General features: G+C 46.5%; 1 protein-coding gene across 1 annotated transcript in view; it reads right to left on the bottom strand.

Moving 5' to 3' along the window:
* Positions 1 to 426: 426 nt before the first annotated feature.
* Positions 427 to 21,799, bottom strand: part of LOC144178451 (cGMP-dependent protein kinase, isozyme 1-like) — a 513,788-nt gene continuing 492,415 nt past the window's right edge. Inside the window, exons 13-15 of the mRNA XM_077706319.1 lie at positions 20,928 to 21,277; positions 13,793 to 13,859; positions 427 to 1,284 (exon numbers count right to left, since the gene is read on the bottom strand). Of these exons, the coding sequence (XP_077562445.1) occupies positions 1,189 to 1,284; positions 13,793 to 13,859; positions 20,928 to 21,277 (513 nt within the window). The 3' untranslated portion in view covers positions 427 to 1,188. The remainder of the gene's footprint in view (positions 1,285 to 13,792; positions 13,860 to 20,927; positions 21,278 to 21,799) is intronic.

Genomic DNA, 21,799 nt, shown 5'->3' on the forward strand with positions numbered 1-21,799 from the left:
GTCAGTACACCACTGTTTCTGGTTTTAAAATCGTGAGTCAAGCATTTTCCCAACTGTATATATATATATATATATATATATATATATATATATATATATATAGTAAAAAATGGGTATAGCTTCTAACAACACTGTTTATTGGTCGACGTTTCGATCGGATGCCGATCTTTCTCAAGATCGTCTTGAGAAAGATCGGCATCCGATCGAAACGTCGACCAATAAACAGTTTTGTTAGAAGCTATACCCATTTTTTACTATTTGCTACGGCAACCAGAGACAGCCCTTCTCGCAATCAAAGTATATATATATTAATATATATATATATATATATATATATATATATATATATATATATATATATATATATATATATATATATGTATATATATATATATATATATATATATATATATATGCACGTACCCGAGGGGTTTTTTTTGTTTGTGTGTGTCAAAGTGGTGGACCTAGGAAAATGTGCTGCGACTTTCCAACCAAAAAGCTAGCTTGATTGCAGGCAGCGCGGCTTGCTATGAACGTTAGTGGCATGATTTGAAGCGAACAATGTATAGAGGTTGCGACTGCTGCAAATAGTGACCACATGTAGCCAGCAGAACCGATTCACAGGCGGCGTTCATAACCGCACATGGCTATAAATAGGTCAACCCATGGAACCTGACCTGAACCATTCTCTCCCCGAGCTCATCTTCTGCGGTAAGGAGTACTTGTACAGGGGACTGTTCAAGTGAAGGTGTACACTGATGGGCTCGCACTCTGCGTAAATACGCAAAGAGAAAACCGCGTGAAAGTGTTGACTCTCACACTGGGCGCCGTTGGACCTTAAGTAGAACGCCTTTAATGGACGTGCAATTGCGATTGTACATCGGTGTGCGGTTTTGTGTTTGTGTGTGTGTGGGTGTGTGTGTGCGTGTGTGTGTGCGTGCGTGTGTGTGCGTGTGTGTGCGTGCGTGCGTGTGTGTGTGTGTGTGTGTGTGTGTGTGCTTGTGTGTGTGTGTGTATGTGTGTGTGTATGTGTGTGTGTGTGTGTGTGAGGGGTATAAGCATGTGTGTGAATGTCTGAGTGGATGCGCGTAAACGCGCAGCGCTCACGGGCGCTAAATTTCTTTGCACTTTCAATAAAATCCTGGTTGTATAGACAGGGGTTCGGTGTTGCAGATGGAACGATGGCCTTTAGAACTCTTCATCCCAGCCCGATGTCTCATCTGGCGGAATCTCGAAGTTTCGGGGATAGACATCAAAGTTTGAGCTGTCAGCAGGTCCACGAATCTGCAAAGAAAAAAAAAACCGAGTTAATCGGCTTTCAAAGTTTGTCGTCTACATTTATTTCCTGGGTTCATTAATGCTGTCTTACGCAAATCAAGCTCCTAAAATTCGGGTTATTGGTTTCCACGTTGCTGAAAATTCTCTGTAACGGTTGCGGGAAACTCCCAAGCAGCCATTTGCCCGTTTTTACAGGAAATCAATCCAGATAGCCTGCTGGTAGAATTGGCATGGTTTGGTTTATTTTGGAATGTGTTTAGGTCAAGCAACGCTCTTAAGGTACGAACGTGGGCGTCGGGTGGGTTTTGACTTGAGGGGGCAAACTTGCCATCTTCAGTTTTTTTTTCTTTTGTTGTAAAAAAACTGGACTAAATAAATCAATTGGATTGAAACTCGAGGCACAGCGGTAGGTGGGGGGGGGGGTAATTTAAGTAATAGAAGCGAAATACCGCAATATTCAACGGTTAAATCTAAAAGAATTCCTTTTCTATTCTTTCTACAGGGCCCTAAGGATTGCAAAACCTACTTCGCTACATAGCAACAACCTTTAATGAAACAGGAAGATCGAAGGTATAATTTTCTAGCACCATTTTCTTTCGCTGACCAAGTGACCATGTCAATTTAAATGTTGTGGCAGGAAAGAGTGCGAATAATTCGCATTCGCTCTGTAGAAACCTATTCTCACAGTCGTGCAAGCGACACGCGTCTCCGACCGCGCGCGCACCGCAAAGTATCTGCAAACGCTCTTAGCTTATCCTTTTCAATTGTTTCACCGCGCATCGAAAGCATACCGAGTCCAGAGAGATAGTTGTCCGACATATTAGAACGAAGCCACGTCCTCACACACCAAACCGCGCTAAATGAACGATCAATTACTTCAGCGTTCGCTTAGCTCATTAGGCGTGTGAACAAGTCGTAGCCGTAGTATGATAGCCTTCTGCAGAACGTAACCGATACTGGGGTAAGTCGCCTCGGAGAATGCTAGATCCATCAATTATCCATTCAAGTCTATTTTATTTCACGAGGTACGTGAAAGCTCAGCTTCAAAGAGAAAGTTATCGAAATGAGGCATTTTTTTACTGGCTCGCCAAGTTTCGTTATCAAATCTTCCTTGTTCGCTCAACACATTTGAGGGATGCAATGAAAGTAAAGCGAATGCCAGGGTCCGTTGCTTGTAACAGAAAGTAAAGAATGAAGATCCATCGAGTACTCTTCCGAAGATGCGGAGAATTGGGTGACTACATTTCTCATTAAATGAACCGTGTCCCACTGACTCCTTTGCCAAGCTGTCCTGCTCGTTCTGTGAAAATAGGCCTGCGAAGACTTCTTGCGTCTGCACGCTACAGTGTGCTCGCTAATTGCAGCACATAAGAAGGCGCATGTGCTGCTGCGCCTTTGAACTGGACATGCCCATTTAAAATGCCTATTCTTTACCACTGTGCGCAAACCATAATAAGCTAAAATGCTGCATCCTGCATTTTTCTGCAAATGCATTGTTTATATGTGAACATCTAGCTTCCGCTGTGCACTCGACGTGCCCAGAGTCACGTGACGAACAACCGAACGAAAACCGCGCAATCAAGATATCAAAGCAACACATAAAATCTTTCTTTGAACGTTAACTTTCATAAGTCGCAAACAATTATAAATGTACAGTTATAATTTAAGCAGTGCCGACATTCGCAATCGGCCAAGCCGCGGTGGCGGTTGCGATGATTTTTGCACCTTCACCGTAGTCGGCGTAGTTCGGCGTGGCGACAAGTAGCAGGTGGCCCTTCCACTAATCCCGTCTTCTGTGTGGACAGTAATTTCCCTATGATAAAAAATTCTCTCTCGTGTAGCTCTGTCGTAGAGCTGAGGTAACAAAAGTTTTACCCAGGCCATCGGCCGAGGCTGTGTGTGAGTTGTAGTCACATTTGCTTCGCGATGAAATGCGACGGAGTCGCTCCTGAGAATGTACTCTGCTTACGATGTTGGAATTTTCACTAGCGACAATTAAACCCGCACCGGTGTGTGCGATATTTTTCTTAGACCATCTGGGCTTGCGGCAGACAGAAGTGACCTGTTCGCCCCCGTAAATCGCAATAAGCGAGTGCTACCCTTATGGCAGACAAGATGCAATCGATCGCCGGTTAATGCCCTTCGGCCTCAAAGCCAATGCCGTGGCGATGTGCTTATTTGAAACCATTTCTTTGATTTATTTATTTATTTATTTATTTATTTATTTATTTATTTATTTATTTATTTATTTATTTATTTATTTATTTATTTATTTATTTATTTATTTATTTATTTGTTTATTCTAGGGTTTAACGCACCGACGTAACGCAGGCGATAAGGCGCGCCATAGTGGACGGCTCCGGATTAATTGTGACAGTCTGGGGATCTTAAACATGCGCCGAAATCTCGTACACACGGGCGTTTTTGCTTTTCTCCTCCACCAGAAAAGCGGCCGCCGTGGCTGGGTATCGAACCCGCGTCCTCGGTCTCAGCGGCCCAACGCCTTAGCCACTGAGCAACCACGGCGGGTTGAAACCATTTGTTGATTTTCTTAAATTTTGAATTAAATGAGTGCGTCAAACCGGATCTTCTGATTCCGGGCATTGTGTGCTGGTATGCTTCCACTACGGTGCGTACTTGAGTAAACTGATATTATATCATGTTATGCACGTTTTTCATTCCATGCTGGCGCCAAAGCCTTTGCTGGTAGTGGTTTGGGCACTTCTACAAGCTGGGGCACTAATGGGCAACTTGCTTCGCAAAACATTCAACAGACGCCGCAATAAGCGTTAACATATCACGACGGAAAACACTAAACGTTCTACTACAACTCCGGTCACGGTGCCGACGTAGGGGGCCGCACAAAGTTAGCGTTGCACGCTGTTACAAGTTAAACTGATAAATGGTGCCACACTGTTATGCCGAGGCCATCGCAGAGACGAAAACCCGACTATCCATAACGAGAACGCAAAATGAAAGAGTGCCCCGGTCGTCGTTCGCGTTGCGGTAGCGCTGTCGCATAGACGTTATGCAGTTAAAGTAAAAGGCAGCCCGGCATATTCCAAATTGTTTAACCACGATCTGACGTCCCTTGCGCCGCCAACATTTACGCACAGAGTGGCAGGTAACAGAAGTGTACGCGGGCGAGATGTTTCGTCGTATGCGCCGAGTGCGCGACCAGTGGCTCCTGCGGCCGTGATGCTCCGCTCGGTACGTTTCGGTATTCCTGATATACCGCAACCCTGTCTTACTCGCTTCCGGTAGCCGTTGACTCCCCGTGAAACATCATGGGGTGGCGCGAAGAATCAAATGCGTTTTTCAATTGCTAATTTCTCGGCAAATAAAGCACCTTTTGACGCCGAATAAACCATGGCAGGGAATCGGGGCAGTTGAACTTTCGTCTGAGCCCAACGGGCTATTCGCCTTCAGTGTCTCTTTAACAATTTCAGAGCCCAGGCATATCTAATCCAGGGTTGACAAGGCTAGCCTAGAATTCGTTCGGAGAAAAAACTTGAGTTTTTTTTAAGGAAAAATGTAAGGCAGAATTTCCACAGCTAAGGCTTCCAAGCGTGCCTGGCACATATTTTTGTTGGCGCTGTTTACCTGAGTACTCGCTGAATAAAAACGAACAGTGATGTCCAGCTACCCCTACCTCCTTTTCCCCCCTTGTTTACTTTGCGGTAGCGCTGAACATTCTGGCAAGTTTCTGAAAACGAAAGTCAGCAGGAAAACCAGCCAGCACAGGTGGGCTGAGGAACAACGAGGAGGAGGCAAGTGCGCTTTTTTGCAGCCCCTGCTGACGACCATGGAGGGAGAATTGGCCACTTGAAGGTGCTACGGCATTCACTGTGTAAAAGCAATTTGGGGAGTAAAACACTGGGCCTAATTCTTATCAGTTTACTATGCAGCAAACAACGCGGTAGCGTACAACAACTAGGTTAACGTCGTAAGATGTACGACGCGATAGCGTTACCTCGGCGTCCATGGAGAGCTTTGGAATGGAGTTGTTCCATTTGACATTGATGCTTCCAAAGCACTGAAGGACAGCGAAGCGAGCAAGACTGCCCGCAATGATTTTTGATTCCCGCGAAATATAAAAGACAGAGGCTATCAACGAATGTGTGGCTTAAGCTTTGGTCTTGAAATGTTTCGGCGGCGGGGTTTTGGTCAGCTTGAATCAGAAGGCGGCAAGTTGCGTGTCTCGGAGTGTTTATTCTCTAACCTTGTGGCCGGACGCATACCTGTATTGACTGAGAGATTCATCATCATCATCATAAACGTCGTCGTCATCTTCATCATCACCATCACCATCCTATCTACGCCCACTGCAGAGGAAAGGCCTCTTCCATATATCGCCAATTATCCCGGTCCTGTGCTAACGGTGACCAATTTTCCCTGCAAATGCCTTGATCTTATCTTCCCATCTAACTTTCTGCCACCTCTGCCACGCTTGCCTTCACTAGGGATCCACTCTGCTAGCCTTCCTTGGCGGGCAACAGCGCAAACTGGACGAAAACACGAAAAGGGGGAGACAGAAACAAGCGCTGTTGTCCGCCATTGAACAGTACCAACTAGCCCAGCTTACAACACCTCTGTTACCCTCAATGACCAACGGGTGTCTTGCCTTCGTATTACACGTCCTGCCTACGTCTATTTCTTCTTAGTTTATACTAATATGTCCTTAAAACGCGTTTGTTCTGTGACCCACTCCTCTCTCTTCTTGTCCCTTTATGTTACACCTATCATCTTCCGTTCCATCGCTCGCTGAGTCGTCCTCAATTTAAGTTGAACCCTCTTGGTGAGCCTCCGAGTTTCTCCCCCGTATGTGAGTAACGGTAAGGTGCAGCCCTCGTACACTTTCTTCTTCAGCGACAATGGTAGGCTGCTATTCATTATCTGAGAATGCGTGCGGAATGCAGTCCAACCCATTCTTATCCTTCTGATTATCTCTACGTCGTGGTTGGGATCTGAGGTCCCAACTTGGACTAAGTAGTAATATTCGCTTACCACTTCCACTGCCTCGCCACTTATATCAAACCGCTGTGCTGTCCCGAGGTTACTGATTATTACTTTAGTTTTCTGGATATTAATTTTCAGGCCCACGGTTCTACTCTGTTTCTTCAGTACGGTAAGCATGCTGTGCAATTCGTCCCCCGAGTTACATATCAGTGCAACGTCATCAGCAAATTTGAGGTGACTGAGGTATTCTCCATTAACCCTTACTACACCTGTTGCCAATCCGATGTTATGAATCCTTCTTGTAAAAATGCTGTGAATAACATTGGAGAGATTGTGTCTCCTTGTCTGACACCCTTCCTTATAGGCATTTTATTCTTCTCTTAAGGAGGATGATGGTAGCTGTGGGCCCATTGTAAATATCCTCCAGTATTCGTACATAATGCTCGTCTACACCCTGATTCGTAATGCCTGAATGATTGCTGAGGTTTCGACCGGTCCAAATGCTTTCTCTTAATCTATGATGGGGCTCAGTATACTACACACACTTCTCTATCACCTGACTGATCACGTGAATATGGTCCATTGTTAAATACCCTTTCCGAAACCCTGCTTGTTCTTTTGGTTGACTGAAATCGAAGGCGGCAGAAATTCTGCTACCGATTACCTTCGCAAGTACCTTGTTGATGACTGACAGTAAGCTGATCGGCCTGTAAATTTTAAAGTCCTTCATGTCACCTTGATGTTTGCGTTCTTCCAAGATTCCGGTACACTCGCGGTCATTAGGCATTGCGCGTACAGGTTTGCCAGTTTTACTAGTACAGCTTCCCCGCCATCCTTCAAGAGCTCTGCTGTTATCTGATATTTACCTGGGGGTTTTCCCCCTTTCATTTCTTTTGAGATATTGGGTAGATTTATAAAGATGATAGACACACTGTAGGGGCTCAAGGGTAGAAGCCAAAGTCAAAGGCCGCAGATGCAGCAGATACTTTCCGTGCCAAATCAATCAGCTCACGCTGATACTGAAGGGACGAGCTTGTCAGGGCTGCATTCCACGTCACGATAGAAGTGGCGTATCCAATGTGTGAGCTGTTTTGTCTTGAGAAAATTCTTGGACATGACCAGGGTGTGTGGGAGATGTTGGATCTTTCTCTCATTTGCTAGGGCTCTAAGGTAATGCGGGATATTTACAACCAAACATCTTCCTCCATCCAGCTTTGTGGATATACGTGTTGGTTCTTTATCCTGCGCCCACCTTGCGATTCTTAGCCGTTGACATGTACGTGTGGTTCGGGGAAGCATCGTGCTCCTAGGGGTTAAATGAGGAGAACATTCAAAGTATTTCTCTGGGAGGGGAGTGCGGTAGCCGTCGTCGCAATAGGTACGGTTTATTAGTTCACCTGCTCCTTGGAAGACGCCCTCGTTACTTTCTTGGCCTCTCGTAAGGACGTCCGTGTTATGTGGTGAACTTTACTTTATTGTGGATGAAAGAATCTTTGCGAAGAGCTTAAGTTTTCTGGCTGCCGCGAAGTCTAATGGCGCTTTAAGAGTCTGTAAGGATGTTTAAGCTCCTGTACAACAGATACGTTAGGTGGAGTGCCAAGAAGATGGCACCTCCTTCAATTTGTTCCGTTCCGGCCGTGGGTCAGATGGTTTGCCAAGGTAGTTCCACTACGACAACTTTTTCATTTGTACCTTCTTACACACCGTGTTGGTGTCTGCTGTATTTTCATGGGTTTGGAACTTTCTTTGAGGGAAGTTGATCCTGGCCTCTCGCCTGTCCTTGCGAAATTTTAGAGCCTTGTTTTTCTGTAGTGGGAAATTTTTCTATGCAGAGTCGCTGAATTTGTGGTATATCGATTATCTCGTCCTCTCGTTTCTACGCCAGATGGGTGCCTTTCTTTTTCAAAATGGCGTGTCCCAATTTTGTTTTTCCCAGCCGCTCCCGTTGTGCTACGTGAGAGGCTTCTCTAATTTATTCAAAGGTATTTTCAAGACCCAATTGGGGGAATTTTAGGTGACCCTGCAAACTTGGAGGCTCAGCGCACTGTTATATGATGTCGTTATGATGGCGTATGTTTGGCTGAAATGCGTTATATCCAGTTCTCATGATGGTCGTTCCGTGTGGGTGTCTGTGGAACCGCAGCCTGTCGACTATCTGGCACATGATCAGCGCCTGAATGAGCGCTGTATCCTGCTGTTCCACCGGTTAGGCTTTTGTAACCATTGGCGCAATCATGGGAGGTTGTGGCCATTACTACGCTAGGGTGGCCAATCCTGCTCTGCGGGAGGAGTGCGTTACCGGCAATAGTCGCCGTGATCAGGCCGCAACCCAAGCCTCCGTATGCAATTCCATCAACACACGGATTTACCTTAATCTGGACGGAATAGCGGCGCACCGGGATAGGCCGATGCTCTACATTAAAGTGCACTAAATTACAGTGCTTCACTTAATTAGAGGGCATTGAATTGGATATAATAGGGTGTACTGAGGTTAGTTCAACGCTTCTATGGAGATGAGGGATCGGCATTGGCTAAACTGAAGACAACCCTAGTTATGGGAGACGTCAATGCTAAAGTAGGCAAGACGCAGAATGGAAACCAGGCAGTTAGGAACTATGTTGCGTTGTAGGAACAACACAGGGGACTCATTAACACAGTTCGCAGAACGTAATATTCTGCGCATCATGAATACCTTCTTCCGTAAGCAGGAGAGCCGGAAGTGGACGTGGAGGAGCCCCAATGGCAAGCATAAAAAATGAAATAGACTTCACACTATGCGATGACTCTTAAGTTGTGCGGAATGTGGAAGCGCTTGGAAGGGGGAGGGTGAGGTGTACGGACCACAGCGGGGTAAGATCTCGAATTAGGCTAGATTTCAGGAGTGACCGTGACGAGCTAGTACGAAAGAAGCCGATCAATGAGCTAACATTAAGACGGTGAGTTGAAGAATTCAGGATCGCGCTGCAGAAACGATACTCAGCTCTAACTGAGGAAGCAGAGTTTACGACACAGGAAGCCAGAGAAAATTTTATACGCATTATCAAGGAGTGTGCAACACAAGTCCGAGGCAAGATCGCTAAACAGGATACAGGCAAAATTTCCCAGGAGACGAAAAATTTATTTAACAAATAGCAAACCTTGACGGTATCCATCTCAGCTAAGAGACAAACAACTAGCGGAGCTTTCGATGTTATCATTAAGCATAATACAGCTGACATAAAAAAGTATAGTATGGAGAAGATTAATCGTGCTGTAAAGAATGGAGTCAGCCTGAAAGCAGTGAAGAAGCGTCCAGGCATGGGCAAAAAAAAATTCACCATCTTCCCGTACGGAAATCCTCAGTAGTATGCGAAGCAGCCATGGGGTCGACCCAAGTCGACTGCGTTTATCTTGTCCGCAGACATCATGGTCACCTCGTCTATGATAACGCATTTCACGTTGCGGAAGGCCACGCGGAAGGTGTTCAACTCGCTGGCGCTGAGGCCTCCGTCCTTGTTGGGGCCGGTGGTCTTCTGAGAGAGCTTGAAAGCCGCGTGCACCTTGGTTCCTCCCACTTCGACAGCCGCCTTTCCGGTGCTTGCGCAGATGACGAACGCGTTGTAGGCGGTGTTGTTGCCGGTGTTGCTGTACCGGTTGTACAGGTCCATGGCAAGCTGGAGGACGAACGTCTTGCCGCAACCGGCCGGTCCGGTGAAGAAGACCCGTAACGGAGGTGCTGACGGTGACCGTCTGCCGGTGGATGATCTCGCGCAGTAGCTCATGTTGTTCCGCTTTTGTCATCCTCTCAAGGTGTAGTATTCGTCCCGGTCCATAATGTCCTCGCGCTTGCACACGGCCGCACACGGACTCGCGTGTTTGATCAGGCGCACCAAGTCTTGGCTCGGGATGAGGTCGGCGTATTCGTGTTCCGGGTGGACGATCATGGCAGGAGGAGGTGCTGCTCCTTCTTCTTCTTGTTCTTCTTGTTGTGCCCTCTTCTCCGCAGCGCTGTCCACGGCGCTGACACTGGCGTTGACGCTGGCGTTGCAGGTGGCGTTACCGGTGGCGTTGGCCGTGGCACTCATCGCGGCTTCGAGGGAGGAGGTTCCCCTACGGGAAGATGACGACGGTGGTTGAACGCGAAGCTATCTGGTGACGGATTCTTTGGTTGGCCAATCAATAGGGGCATCCTGCCACCATCATCATCGGCGGTGCGGCCAAGCATGCGCAGTGGGGGTGTGGGCGCCGCACAACGGCGGAGGGAACAGGCGCCACCATAAGCTGCTTCGCATCTAAAAATTAGCAGTGGCGTAGCTCGGCTATGCCAGGATATACGTAGCCTGAGCTAAGGATCAGCTGGTTATTCTTAGCTTTCCTGGTTGTCTAGGATAGCGTGATTACCATGCTTACTGCTGCATGAATGACACACACGGTATACGCATTATGTGACACATGTATATTTATCAAGAGGCTCCGGCGCAGTGTCACCAGTCGCCCCAGAGCGAAGCAGGTTCCACAGGTGCATGCCGGTGTTGCTGCGACGCACGAGCCATCAGTTCCACACCCGGCCACTCCTGGCATGATCATCAAGTGGACCGGCCAGCCACATGCGAAACGAAGGTAGGCGAAGACGCTGGGCGCGTGGGGTGTGTGAGAGAAGCCGGGCAGCGAGCAACGTGCTGTGCGCCGTCTGACGTCACTGCTCCTCGCGCTTGCGCAGCACGGCTCTCCAGGAGCTACGCAAAACTTCTCAACCTCGGCCAGTGTAGCTCACGCTACAAAATCAGATGCATGAACCTAATGACAAGAAAGGCAACGTCATCACTAACAGAAATAAAATAGTTTTAGCAGCCGAGGAGTTCTAGAGAGATGCGTACAGTACCCGCGACATCCAGGATAATACCAAACGAAGAAGTTGTTCAGAGGAGGTAGGCATCCGACCAGTAACGACAGAAGAAGTAAAGAAGGCTTTGAAAGAAATACAACGAGGCCACGCACCTGGTGAGAATCAGATAACGGCAGACCTTTTGAAGGATGGCGAGAAAATTGTACTATAAAAACTGGCAAACCAGTATACGCAATGTCTGTATACCGCGAGTGTACCGAGAACCTTGAACGAACGGTAACATCTTCCTTATCCATAACAAAGGGAACATGAAGGACTCGAAAAATTACAGGCCAGTCAGTCGTCTGTAAGGTACTTATCTGCTTACCTAGTTAGTTACCTACTTACCAATCGCGAACAGAATTTCTTTCACCTTAGATATCCGTCCACCTGACGAAGAAGCAGGGTTTCGTTAAGGATATTCAAGAATGCACCATATTCACGTGATCAATCAGGGGATAGAGAAGTGCGCAGATTAAGCTCAACCCCTATATATACCCTGCATATTTTATGAGAAAACATTCGACTCGGTAGAAACTTCAGCAGTCATGCAGGCATTGCGGAATAAGGGAATAGACGGGCATTACTTATATATACTAGAGGACATCTACAATAGGTCCACAGCTACCATAGTCCTTCATACGGAGACCAGTAAAATATCGATAAGGAAGGGCGTATACAAGGAGACTATCTCTGCAGTGGTATTCATGGCATGGTTACAAGAGATATTCAGAACATCGGATTGGGAACAGGTGGCTATAGCAGTTAATGGAGAATAACTCGGTAGCCTCATATTTGCTGCTGACGTTGCCTTGCTAAGTAACTTCTGGGACACAAATTGCGAAGTATGATTACCACGCTGGACAAGCAGAGTAGAATCGTGGTCCTGAAAATTATTATGCGGAAAATAAACTAATGCTCAATAGTCTCGGAAGCGTCCAGCGTTTTGAGATAGGTTACGAGGCAGTGGAAGTAGTAACCCGGATAACGACCCGGGGTCACTACTTAGGCCACGTAGTGACCACCCCGGGTCCCAACAATCAGACAGAGATAATTAGAGGGACAAGGATGGGGCGGGGTGTATTCGGCAGGCATTCTCAGATAATGAATGGTAGCCTAACATTGTCCCTGAAGAGGAAAGTGTATAACAGCTGTATGTTAGCGGTAATCACCTACGGGGAAGAAACGTGGAGGCGCGCTGAAAGGGTCCAACTTAAATTGAGGACCACTTACCGAGCAATGGAACGTAGGATGATAGACATAACGTTAAGGGACAGGTAGATAGCGGAGTCGGTCAGTAGAGATCTGTAGGAGAAGCTTTTTCCCTGCAGCCGGCGCAGACCTCCTGATGATGATGAACCTGGCCCAAGTAATAATGATTATCTCTATTGTTGAGATTCTGAGATTGGCTCTGCTACTTGTCTGCGCAGTCGTGTTGAGGATTCCTGGAAGACTAGTCGCTGGGTGAACATTCCGAGATATTTCGTACTGATTTTTTATGTGCCGCTTGCACCTGTATCTTTCGCCTGACAAAGCTTGCGGTGGTGACAGGGCCACGCAAAATTCCAGAAATACTTTGAAAATGTTTGATATTGCATCCTGTATAGAGGGTTTTATTTGTTATTATGACACATTTCAGCTTATTTCTGCGAATACTTCTGGCCTTCCTTGGTGTTTTTAGCCTCGCGTTAATCTTTTGCCCCCAATTTATTTAGGTGACGGAATGCTAGCGCCGCCATGAGATCTCATAGGACTCGTGCATTGGTGCGAGGGCGTCACTTGTAGGCAAAGCTAACGAACTCATTTGCCTGCTACGCGACCACTGACGGTACATAGAACAATGCTCAGAGGGCAGGTGCGAAGCTTACTGAAATCACCAACTTGTGTCGTCTCCGCTGTAGTGTGCTTTCAAGCTGTTCACTAAGTTCGTTAGAATGGTGCGTTTGGAGTAGAGTTTGCTGTATAACGCGCAATATATCACAACTGAGAAACTCAGTAATATGGCCCCGGTTTGGCTCAAACAGGTATAATTCCACCGTATTTACGCACGGAGTAATGAGAAATGGATATTAACATGAGGAGTTGCAAAGGCGTTGATTAAAGCTTTACGGCATTTATCTCGAGTATCCCGCATTTGTATCCAGGATCTGCGTAGATGTTTCATCATTACTTTGCACAAAACTCTTTTCTTGCAAGAAAGTCACTGAAGAGTTCAGCTCGCGATATCTTTCTGGAACATAATAATTCAGTGAACGTCGTTTCACTGCGGAAAAATATTTGGAGACAGCCAGGAAGCAGCTTTGAATCCTAATGAGCAGATGTAAAATAACAACCTTGTGGATATCGAGCTTCAACAAGAAAAAAAGACTAAAATAACTAAAAAGAAAACACAACGTGAGTGCCGGATTTTTAATAGAAACTAGTACGAATAAAAGAAAAGCAAGGTGGGCACGTTGGATCATTGTTTGAATACGGAAGTGTCCCACATTGCCTCCTTAGATTCCTTTAAACAATATGGCAATCAGAAAGCAATGTAACCTACTTACGCGACTTGGTATAAAATATCACTAGTGTAATGATATTTGCTCATAACAGCAACGAAGGTATCAAGATAAAGAAATTATTCAAATGATAATAACATACGAAAACAGTCGCATTATATAAATGTTTATATAAGGGGAAGGTTCGTACCTGTGGTTCGAAAGGTGGTTGCAGAGTCCGCGCTTGCAGCCCGTCCCAGTCGAAGCCCTGGAACCACCTGCGAAGAAAACATGGTTGCAGCACTTCACAAGAGATACATTCGAACTAAGGAAACCAAGTTTATTTACGCCGGTAAAAATCCTCATGCTGCAGTACTTAACGTTATTTATCAAACACACTTTCGTTTTTTCTTGTCTACATTACATCTTTGGGCCACAATTCTATGTCAATGTGGTGCTTCCGTATGGCAGGAACTTTTTGCCGGTAATAGTATTCGTAACAGCGACAAGTCATTCTGCAGCCTGATAAAACGAAGCTGCCTTTTCAATATAACGATTTCTCTCGGAAGTTGTGGTGACGATCCAGGCACCGGCTTTGCAAATTAAGCACAATAACTGCGGCGTCAGTTGTAGAGCGAACGTGTTGGCAGCTTTACGTTGGTTTCCTTCTCGCCAAAGGCGTTTGCACTAAAGCCTCTCTTCGGCGTGCTGATGCGACTGCAGCGAAGCGTCGACAACCATTTTGTCAATAATCGGTGGTCAGCGCTGTGGATGGTAGCAGCTAAGACTTCAAGGCTGGCTGCGTCTCGAGCTCAACAATACTGACATACGGATCCCTTCAAGCGTAGGTTATAAGCAAACATGAAACAACGTTCAGGAGCGCGGTATAGACGGGACAACAAAGAAGAGACCACACAGAAAAGCGCTGGACATCAACTGAAATTTTTACTGCCGACAAAAGAAGATATACTGGAACGGTGCATGCACGAACATGGCCAAAGCAACAAGAAAAAAAATCGCGACGAAACAGTTGAAAGTACCCCTCCGTGGTGTCTATTCTCTTTCCTTGTTATCGTGTCCGCATGTGCTATGAATTTTTCTGAAATGCAACACCAACTCGCCCAGCAATCCGTACTCGTGAAATGAAGCCGTTCAGTTTTTACGCACGTAATTTATGTCGTTACCCAAGTGCAAGTGCGCATTTAAATGATCTATTTATTTTTTTGACAAACTCATAGTTGTCGTGCTTATACAGTTATCACCGTCTTTCATGATGAACCACGCTTCAAACTATTCACAGCAGGCCTGGTCCTTAAAACAGCGCAATACCAGTGTCTTCGCGTAACGGGAAGACACTGACATTGCGCTAATATTGCACCGATTATTACACTGAAATTGCAATAAATGTCGAGAGATTGAACAAGCTTGGCGACATCACGTCCAGAGAGAGATATATATAAAAAGAAATCTTGTGGTGTGAGAATACCGAACCACCACTGCTTTTTCAGTTAGGTCACCGAGTTGCATCGGTAACCTTCTTCTCACAAAGTTTTGTGGTGCTGAGTTTACCGTTGCTAAGTGTATGATATAGCAAAACATGGACGACACTCAACGCGCACTATGTCGACCTTTTCATAATCACCATTTTTCTGTTGCGTTTTTTACTTCTATCCGTTGTTATGACCAAGAGCCTTCGCCGATAGTCCTTGTTCCAACTACGTTCAGGATTAACGTCAGGAAGCTCTATCCTTGAGCGTAACGACATGTCACGCAACGCCAAACTTGTTGCGCATCAAGCTGTACCGGTTAAAGTAGTCAAGCCTCAAAGCCTGCACTTTAGTATTATCGAGGGGCCATGGCATACCTGCGTCCCCTCCTCCAACGCCAGCCATTCGGATGGTTATCTTTGGACATTTTCACATCTTTCTTTGGACAGCAGCCACCCCTTCCACACCAAAATGTTTAATACATCATCAGCCTTTTCTGTTCAGCTACATCTCGTGTAATAACCAATGGGGACGTCAGACAGACGCATAGTCGCGTTGGCAGCCACTAGAGAGGACGGTCCAACGCATGCCCGCAAATCTGTGCATATACCCGCGTTCCCTGCTATTTAGAATTTTGCGCTCACGTTTCTCGCGTCATGCAGATACGGGGAGGGTGTGTTTTTTGCGACTTGAGCCAAGCGATGCGTGAAAGAGGCCCACCCCTGCAAAGGCCCATGAACGCCACCCTCTCCACTACACCACCAGCCACACCTGATATCGCGCGTTCTGTTGTCGAAGAAAAATTGTAAGCGATTATACGCTATCTCGTAAACTGCAATGTTGGGCCGTAAAGGGGCGACAGATACCATCACAGCAGAATTGTGCCAACGTTGTGAAACAATGTGATACTACCAAAATAGCAAAGTGCGCCGCGTAATAATGGCGCGCAGTTTCCGTTGAAATATTTGTATTTTATTTCGACACATCAAGTTTTTTTTTATCTTAGGCTGGCAACTGGAAATAAATAAATCTAACGCCCCTTTTTGGGAATACATGGGAGAAACGTGATGTTTTCTCAGATATAAATGTGAAATCCGCAATCTAATCAGCCAATTTCCCAATTCACGACCACGGTGAGTCATATATGTATAGATATATATAGACATATAGAAATAAGGGTTGGCAGTTAAGAAAACTTCAGAAAGCAAAGGGTAGGATGCCGTGGGTCATTGAACCAGATAAAAAATTTGGAAAGAAAGAAAGAAAGGGGAGAAAAAAAAAAAAAATATATATATATATATATATATATATATAGAGAGAGAGAGAGAGACAGAATAAGAGTTGGCAGCCAAGACAACCTCGGACAGCAAAGGGGGGAATGCGGTAGGTCATAGGAACAGATGAAGAATTTTTTGAGTCACAAAGTGGTGAAAAAATGCCCGCAGTGTGGGATCGGAACCCACAACCTCCAGAATACCGGTCTGGTACGATGACCACTACGCTACCGCCGGGGCTGTTTCCCCACCACTTTCTGAGGTACTTGTGCGAAGGTTTTTTTTTTTATTATTGTTTTTGTTTCCTACACTTGGGGGTGGTAGCCAGCGCCACTCGGACTACTCGGGGTGAAGGGGACCTTCTTTTTTTAACCCCCAGGCGGTGACTAGAGTGTCTACATGTCGAGAGTGGTTGACCAGCGTTGAACCCTCTTAAGCTACCTTTGGCACCAAGACTGCCAGAACCGAGGCCCTCGCTATGCATGTAGCGAATCAGAAATTGGAAATGAGGGCTCGGTGAATTAAGACAGAATAAGAGTTGGCAGTCAAGAAAACCTCGGAAAGCAAAGGGACGAATGCGGTTAGTCATAGAAAGAGATGAAGAATTTTTTGAGCCAGAAAGATAGTGGTTAAAAAATGCCCGCCGGGTGGGATCCGAGCCCACAACCTCCAGAATACCGGTCTGGTGCGATGACCACTACGCTACCGGGGGGGGCTGTTTCCCCAGCACTTTCTCGGGCTAAGGTATTTTTTTTTGTTTCCTGCACTTGGGGGTGGAAGCCAGCGCCACTCGGACTACTCGGGGTCAAGGGGACCTTCTTTTTTTTAACCTCCCGGCCGTGACTGGAGTGTCTACGACATGTCGAGGGTGGTTGACCAGCGTTGAACCCTCTTAAGCTACCTTCGGCACCAAGACTTCTTTATTAAACGGGCTCATGAACTGAAACCCTTCCCGCTCCACCGAGGTATAACGGGTAAATTAAATACATTGAAAATGGATGTTTGGATTTAAAATAAGAATGTAAAAAGGTAGATAAACGAAGAAATTACGCAGAAAATGACTCACTACAGAACAATGATAAATACAAAAGATCTATAAGCTATTACCGCGTTATTTGCCGCTGACTTTGTTTCTGCGTGTGTGTGAAATTGTGACAAAATATTTGAGGGGTTAGTATTGTTGAATATTAGCGTTAATTATATTGTCATTTCTTCTAAAATTTTAATGTTTTTGTATGTTTTATTAGCTCTGGTTTCCTTCTTACGAGATAATTTCTATGGATATCAAGAAGTTGTTCTCTGTGTTTGTTTGGTATTGGTGCCAGCACAGAGGCCCTCGCTATGCATGTAGCGAATCAGAAATGGGAAATGAGGGGCTCGGTCAATTAAGACAGAATAAGAGTTGGCAGTGCACAAAACCTCGGAAAGCAAAGGGGGGAATGCAGTAGGTCATAGAAACAGATGAAGAATTTTTTTGAGTCAGAAAGAAAGTGGTGAACAAATGCCCGACGGGGGGGGGATCCGAACCTACGACCTCTAGATTACCGGTCTGGTGCGATGACCACTACGCTACCGGCGGGGTTGTTTCCCCACCACTTTCTCGGGTATTTATGTTAAGGCATTTTTTTGTTTCCTGCACTTGCGGGTGGCAGCCAGCGCCACTCAGACTACTCGTAACTCGAGTGTCTACGACATGACACTTCTGTTAGAAATCAACCAAGTGTGGACGGGGAAAAACCGCTGAATCCAGCCTGGAAAGAAGGACGAATTATCTTCATACCTAAACCAGGCAGAAGCATCGCGGCAAGCAATCTACACCCAATAGCGCTCACCTCAAACGTCGGCAAACTTATAGAACGTATGGTGCTATAGCATTTGCACGATAACCTTGAAGAAGGGGATGTCATGCCGTACAACATGCTAGGATTTGACAACATCTGTCAACACAAGATGCCCTCCTAGCACTCCAAGAAGAAGTTATGGCTGAACGAAGCTTAGCGCAACTAAAGACCATACTCGCAGTTGACCTCAAGAAGGCATTTGATTGCGTGGACCACGATGTCATATTAGAGTTGTTAGCCGCCAGCAACTGTGGACCAAGGCTGTACAACTATGTCGGGGATTTCTTACGAGGATGCTCTCTCGTGATTTCCATAGGTGAACATGAGACACCACCGTTCCCCCACCCGCAAAGAGGCATACCACAGGGTGTAGTACTATCTCTCACCCTGTTCATACTTGCAGCCCTTAAAATTCACAGGGCGCTAAAACAGGTGGAAGACGTCTCTCACGTCATATACGCATATGACATCTCCACATGAATCAAGACAGGCTCCCCTGGACATATTCAAACACAACTACAAAAGCCCCTCAATAAAACCTAAGAAGCAGCCGAAACAATTGGCCTGACATGCTCCACGGAAAAAACGGAACTACTAAGGGTCACCAACAGAAGATGGAAGCCACCCCCCCTTTAGCTTACGCTATAGGGCACAGCCATCCCTACCGCGCCTACTATAAAGATTCTTGGATAACACTTCCAGAAGGATGGTGGGGGCCACACCACATTAAACAGGATTGTAAAACAAGTAGAACAATTACTCTAACTAATGAAACGTGTCTCCAATAGGCAGAGAGGACTGAAAGAAGAAAACCTACTCCGAGTTAAGGAAGCACTAAAGACATCTCGCATAAGATACTCCATTCCTTACACAAACGTCAACAAGACCCAATTGCAGAAATTGGACACTCTACTACGAAAAGCCTCACAGATATCTTTAGGACTACCGATAACCACCTGTGTAATAGGGCCATCGAGGACATGGGCACCACAGCCACCATTGAGGAAATTGTCTCAGTCAACAAACACAACCAATTTAGGAGACTGCGCCAAAGAAAGGCCGGAATTCAACTCCTGCAATCGATCGGCAATGATTCGCAAGCAACGGTGCACCACTAATGCAAGATAGAGCCTAAACACAGGCAGCAGTTAAAAATAGCACCCATTCCCTATAATATAGACGACACTAGACACGCAGAACGAAGAGCTATCAGGGCTAAATATTTAAATAAGAAACCGGAAAGAGAACACCAGCAATGCATGTATACACGGACGCGGCGAGTTAAGGCACCACGTGGGCTGCCGCGTACTGGACGGTGCTTAACAGATCTTATACAGAAGGCAACAGCAGAAAAAGCGGAAAAGCAGCAGAAAAAGCGGAACTATACGCCATTGGGAAAGCTGTTATCCACCTCTCCCAACCAGCCCGTCCCCTTAATATCTATACCGACAACCAGAGGGCATGTCGACTTTTAGACTCCGGTCATACATCCCGCTCGGCGGCAGACCTATTTAAACATATTCAAGGAACTGTGAAGCTGTACTGGATTCCTGGCCACGCCGTAGTACTGGGAAACGAGAAGGCTAATCAGCTTTCCCGAGACGCGTACATCCGGGTTCCCAGCAACGGCTGCCAAAGTCCGACATCTAAGGAACCAACTCACCCGCAACTTCACCTTCAAGAATACAAGAGAGCGAAGCGACTACTCCCAGCTCCCCACCCTAACCTAACAAGAGAGCAGCAAACCCTATTCCGATAGGCACAAGCCGGAACACTCGAAACGCCTGCGAGGCTACATCTCATCAGATATGGCAAAAGAACACCCTTATATCATGTTCCCAGTGCAAAATTACAAATACCCAAGGCCACATTCATTGGTAGTTCCATCAATACATCCAAACTAGGAAACAATACACTAGAGAGTGGCTGACCTCACCAAGAAGAGAAGAGGAGCAAGGCGGCCTGATTGACTTCATTCAAGAAGCCGTCAGCAGAAGCCTGGACCGAGGCCTCTGAATCTCGCAGCGCTCCCTACAACTCCTCCTCACTTTCTACCTGTGAATAAAGTATTATCTCTTTCTCTCTCTCTCGGGAAAGGGGCGAAGGTGGTGGAGAGTAGTACAAAGTGGGCTGTAACCGTACTCCCTCCGTGGGGGGCCATTCTTCACTGTGCAAAACAGAATGCGGGGAAGTCAGCTTGCAAAAAACACCGAACCTCTTAAAGTCGGCTTCACTTCTAACTAGGAATGCATTGCTGGTAAGACATTCCCAAGGAAATTATGAGATATCAAGATATAGAAGGCGTACGGCCTTTCTAGCGTGAGCAACACTGGCCGAGGTTGAGCAGTTTCGCGTGGCTGCTAGAGCGCCGTGCGGCACATGCACGAGGAGCAGTGATGTCTCACGGCGCACAGCTGGCGCGCCGTAGCCGCCCGCCCCCCACGGTAGGATTGGATTCGATTGGATTAAATGGAATTGGACTGTATTGGATTGGAAATCGTTTTAGCAGCAGTAATCATGATAATGAGGTAATCCAAGGCGACCAGGAAACCTAAGAATATCCAGTGGAACCTTATCACGCAACGCATAACCTGGCATAGCCGAGCTCAGCCGCTACTAATTTTTTTTATTTATTTTATGAATTTTTCTATACTCTATACACACGCCGCCGAGAAAAAGTTATTCAGCGAAAGTGGAATTACTCTTGGTTCGGTGGCAAAAGTTATTCAACTAAAGATGCTTACTTGTGCTTTTTGATGTCCATGATGCCTCCCTTCTGGTAGCCGAGACGCTCGGACGGGTTTTCGCGGCAGAGCCGCTTGATGAGCGACACGGCGTTACGTGACATGTTGCGAGGGAAGTCGAGCATGTCTATGCCGCGAAGAATGATATTGTACGTCTTCATCGGGTCGTCGGCTGCGAAGGGTGGGGCCCCAGCAAGCAGCTCGAACATGAGCACGCCCACGGACCAGAAGTCAACCGCGCGGTCGTGGCCCTTGTTGAGCACGACCTCTGGAGCCACGTACTCGGGGGTGCCGCAGAAGGTCCATGTCTTCTGACCAGCCGGCACTCGCTTAGAGAATCCAAAGTCAACCTGAAATCGGCAAAAAAGGAAGGGTTAAACGGTCCCTCAATAGGTCTCGATTTGAAGTCCGCTATCGCTAGATAACCGTTCATTTCTTTCCTTGTTTAAATGTGAAGTCTGGCCACCATTAACCGGAGCTCTGACGTCGCTTTTTTGCCTTAACGTAGCCAGCTGGCTACGTTAAGGCAAAAAAGGCTCTATGACGCAGCTGGTGCTGAAGACTACGGCACCGCTATTGGTGGGTTCCGTCAAATGCTGCAGCCAATCAGCGTTTCCGGCTCTGGGGGAAAGCCACAGGTGGTTTCGGAGGCTCGGGGGGCGTCTACGAGAGTGACACTCCGGCATGGCGTAACTTTTTAGGGACGAATGTCGATCATCGCCATCCCTCACACGAGGTTAGCTAATTTTGTTGATATCGCGCATCGTTTACAAGATAGGAATAATGCTGAAAAGCACGGAGCTCCTTCTATAGGCGAAAACGCGGCGACCGCGGAAATCATCTGCCGTCATGCTGGACATTAACCGCGCACG

Source organism: Haemaphysalis longicornis, unplaced genomic scaffold, assembly GCF_048455015.1.
Source record: "Haemaphysalis longicornis isolate Haplotype H1 unplaced genomic scaffold, Haemaphysalis longicornis Haplotype H1 scaffold_1, whole genome shotgun sequence".
NCBI classification, from domain to species: Eukaryota; Metazoa; Arthropoda; class Arachnida; order Ixodida; family Ixodidae; genus Haemaphysalis; species Haemaphysalis longicornis.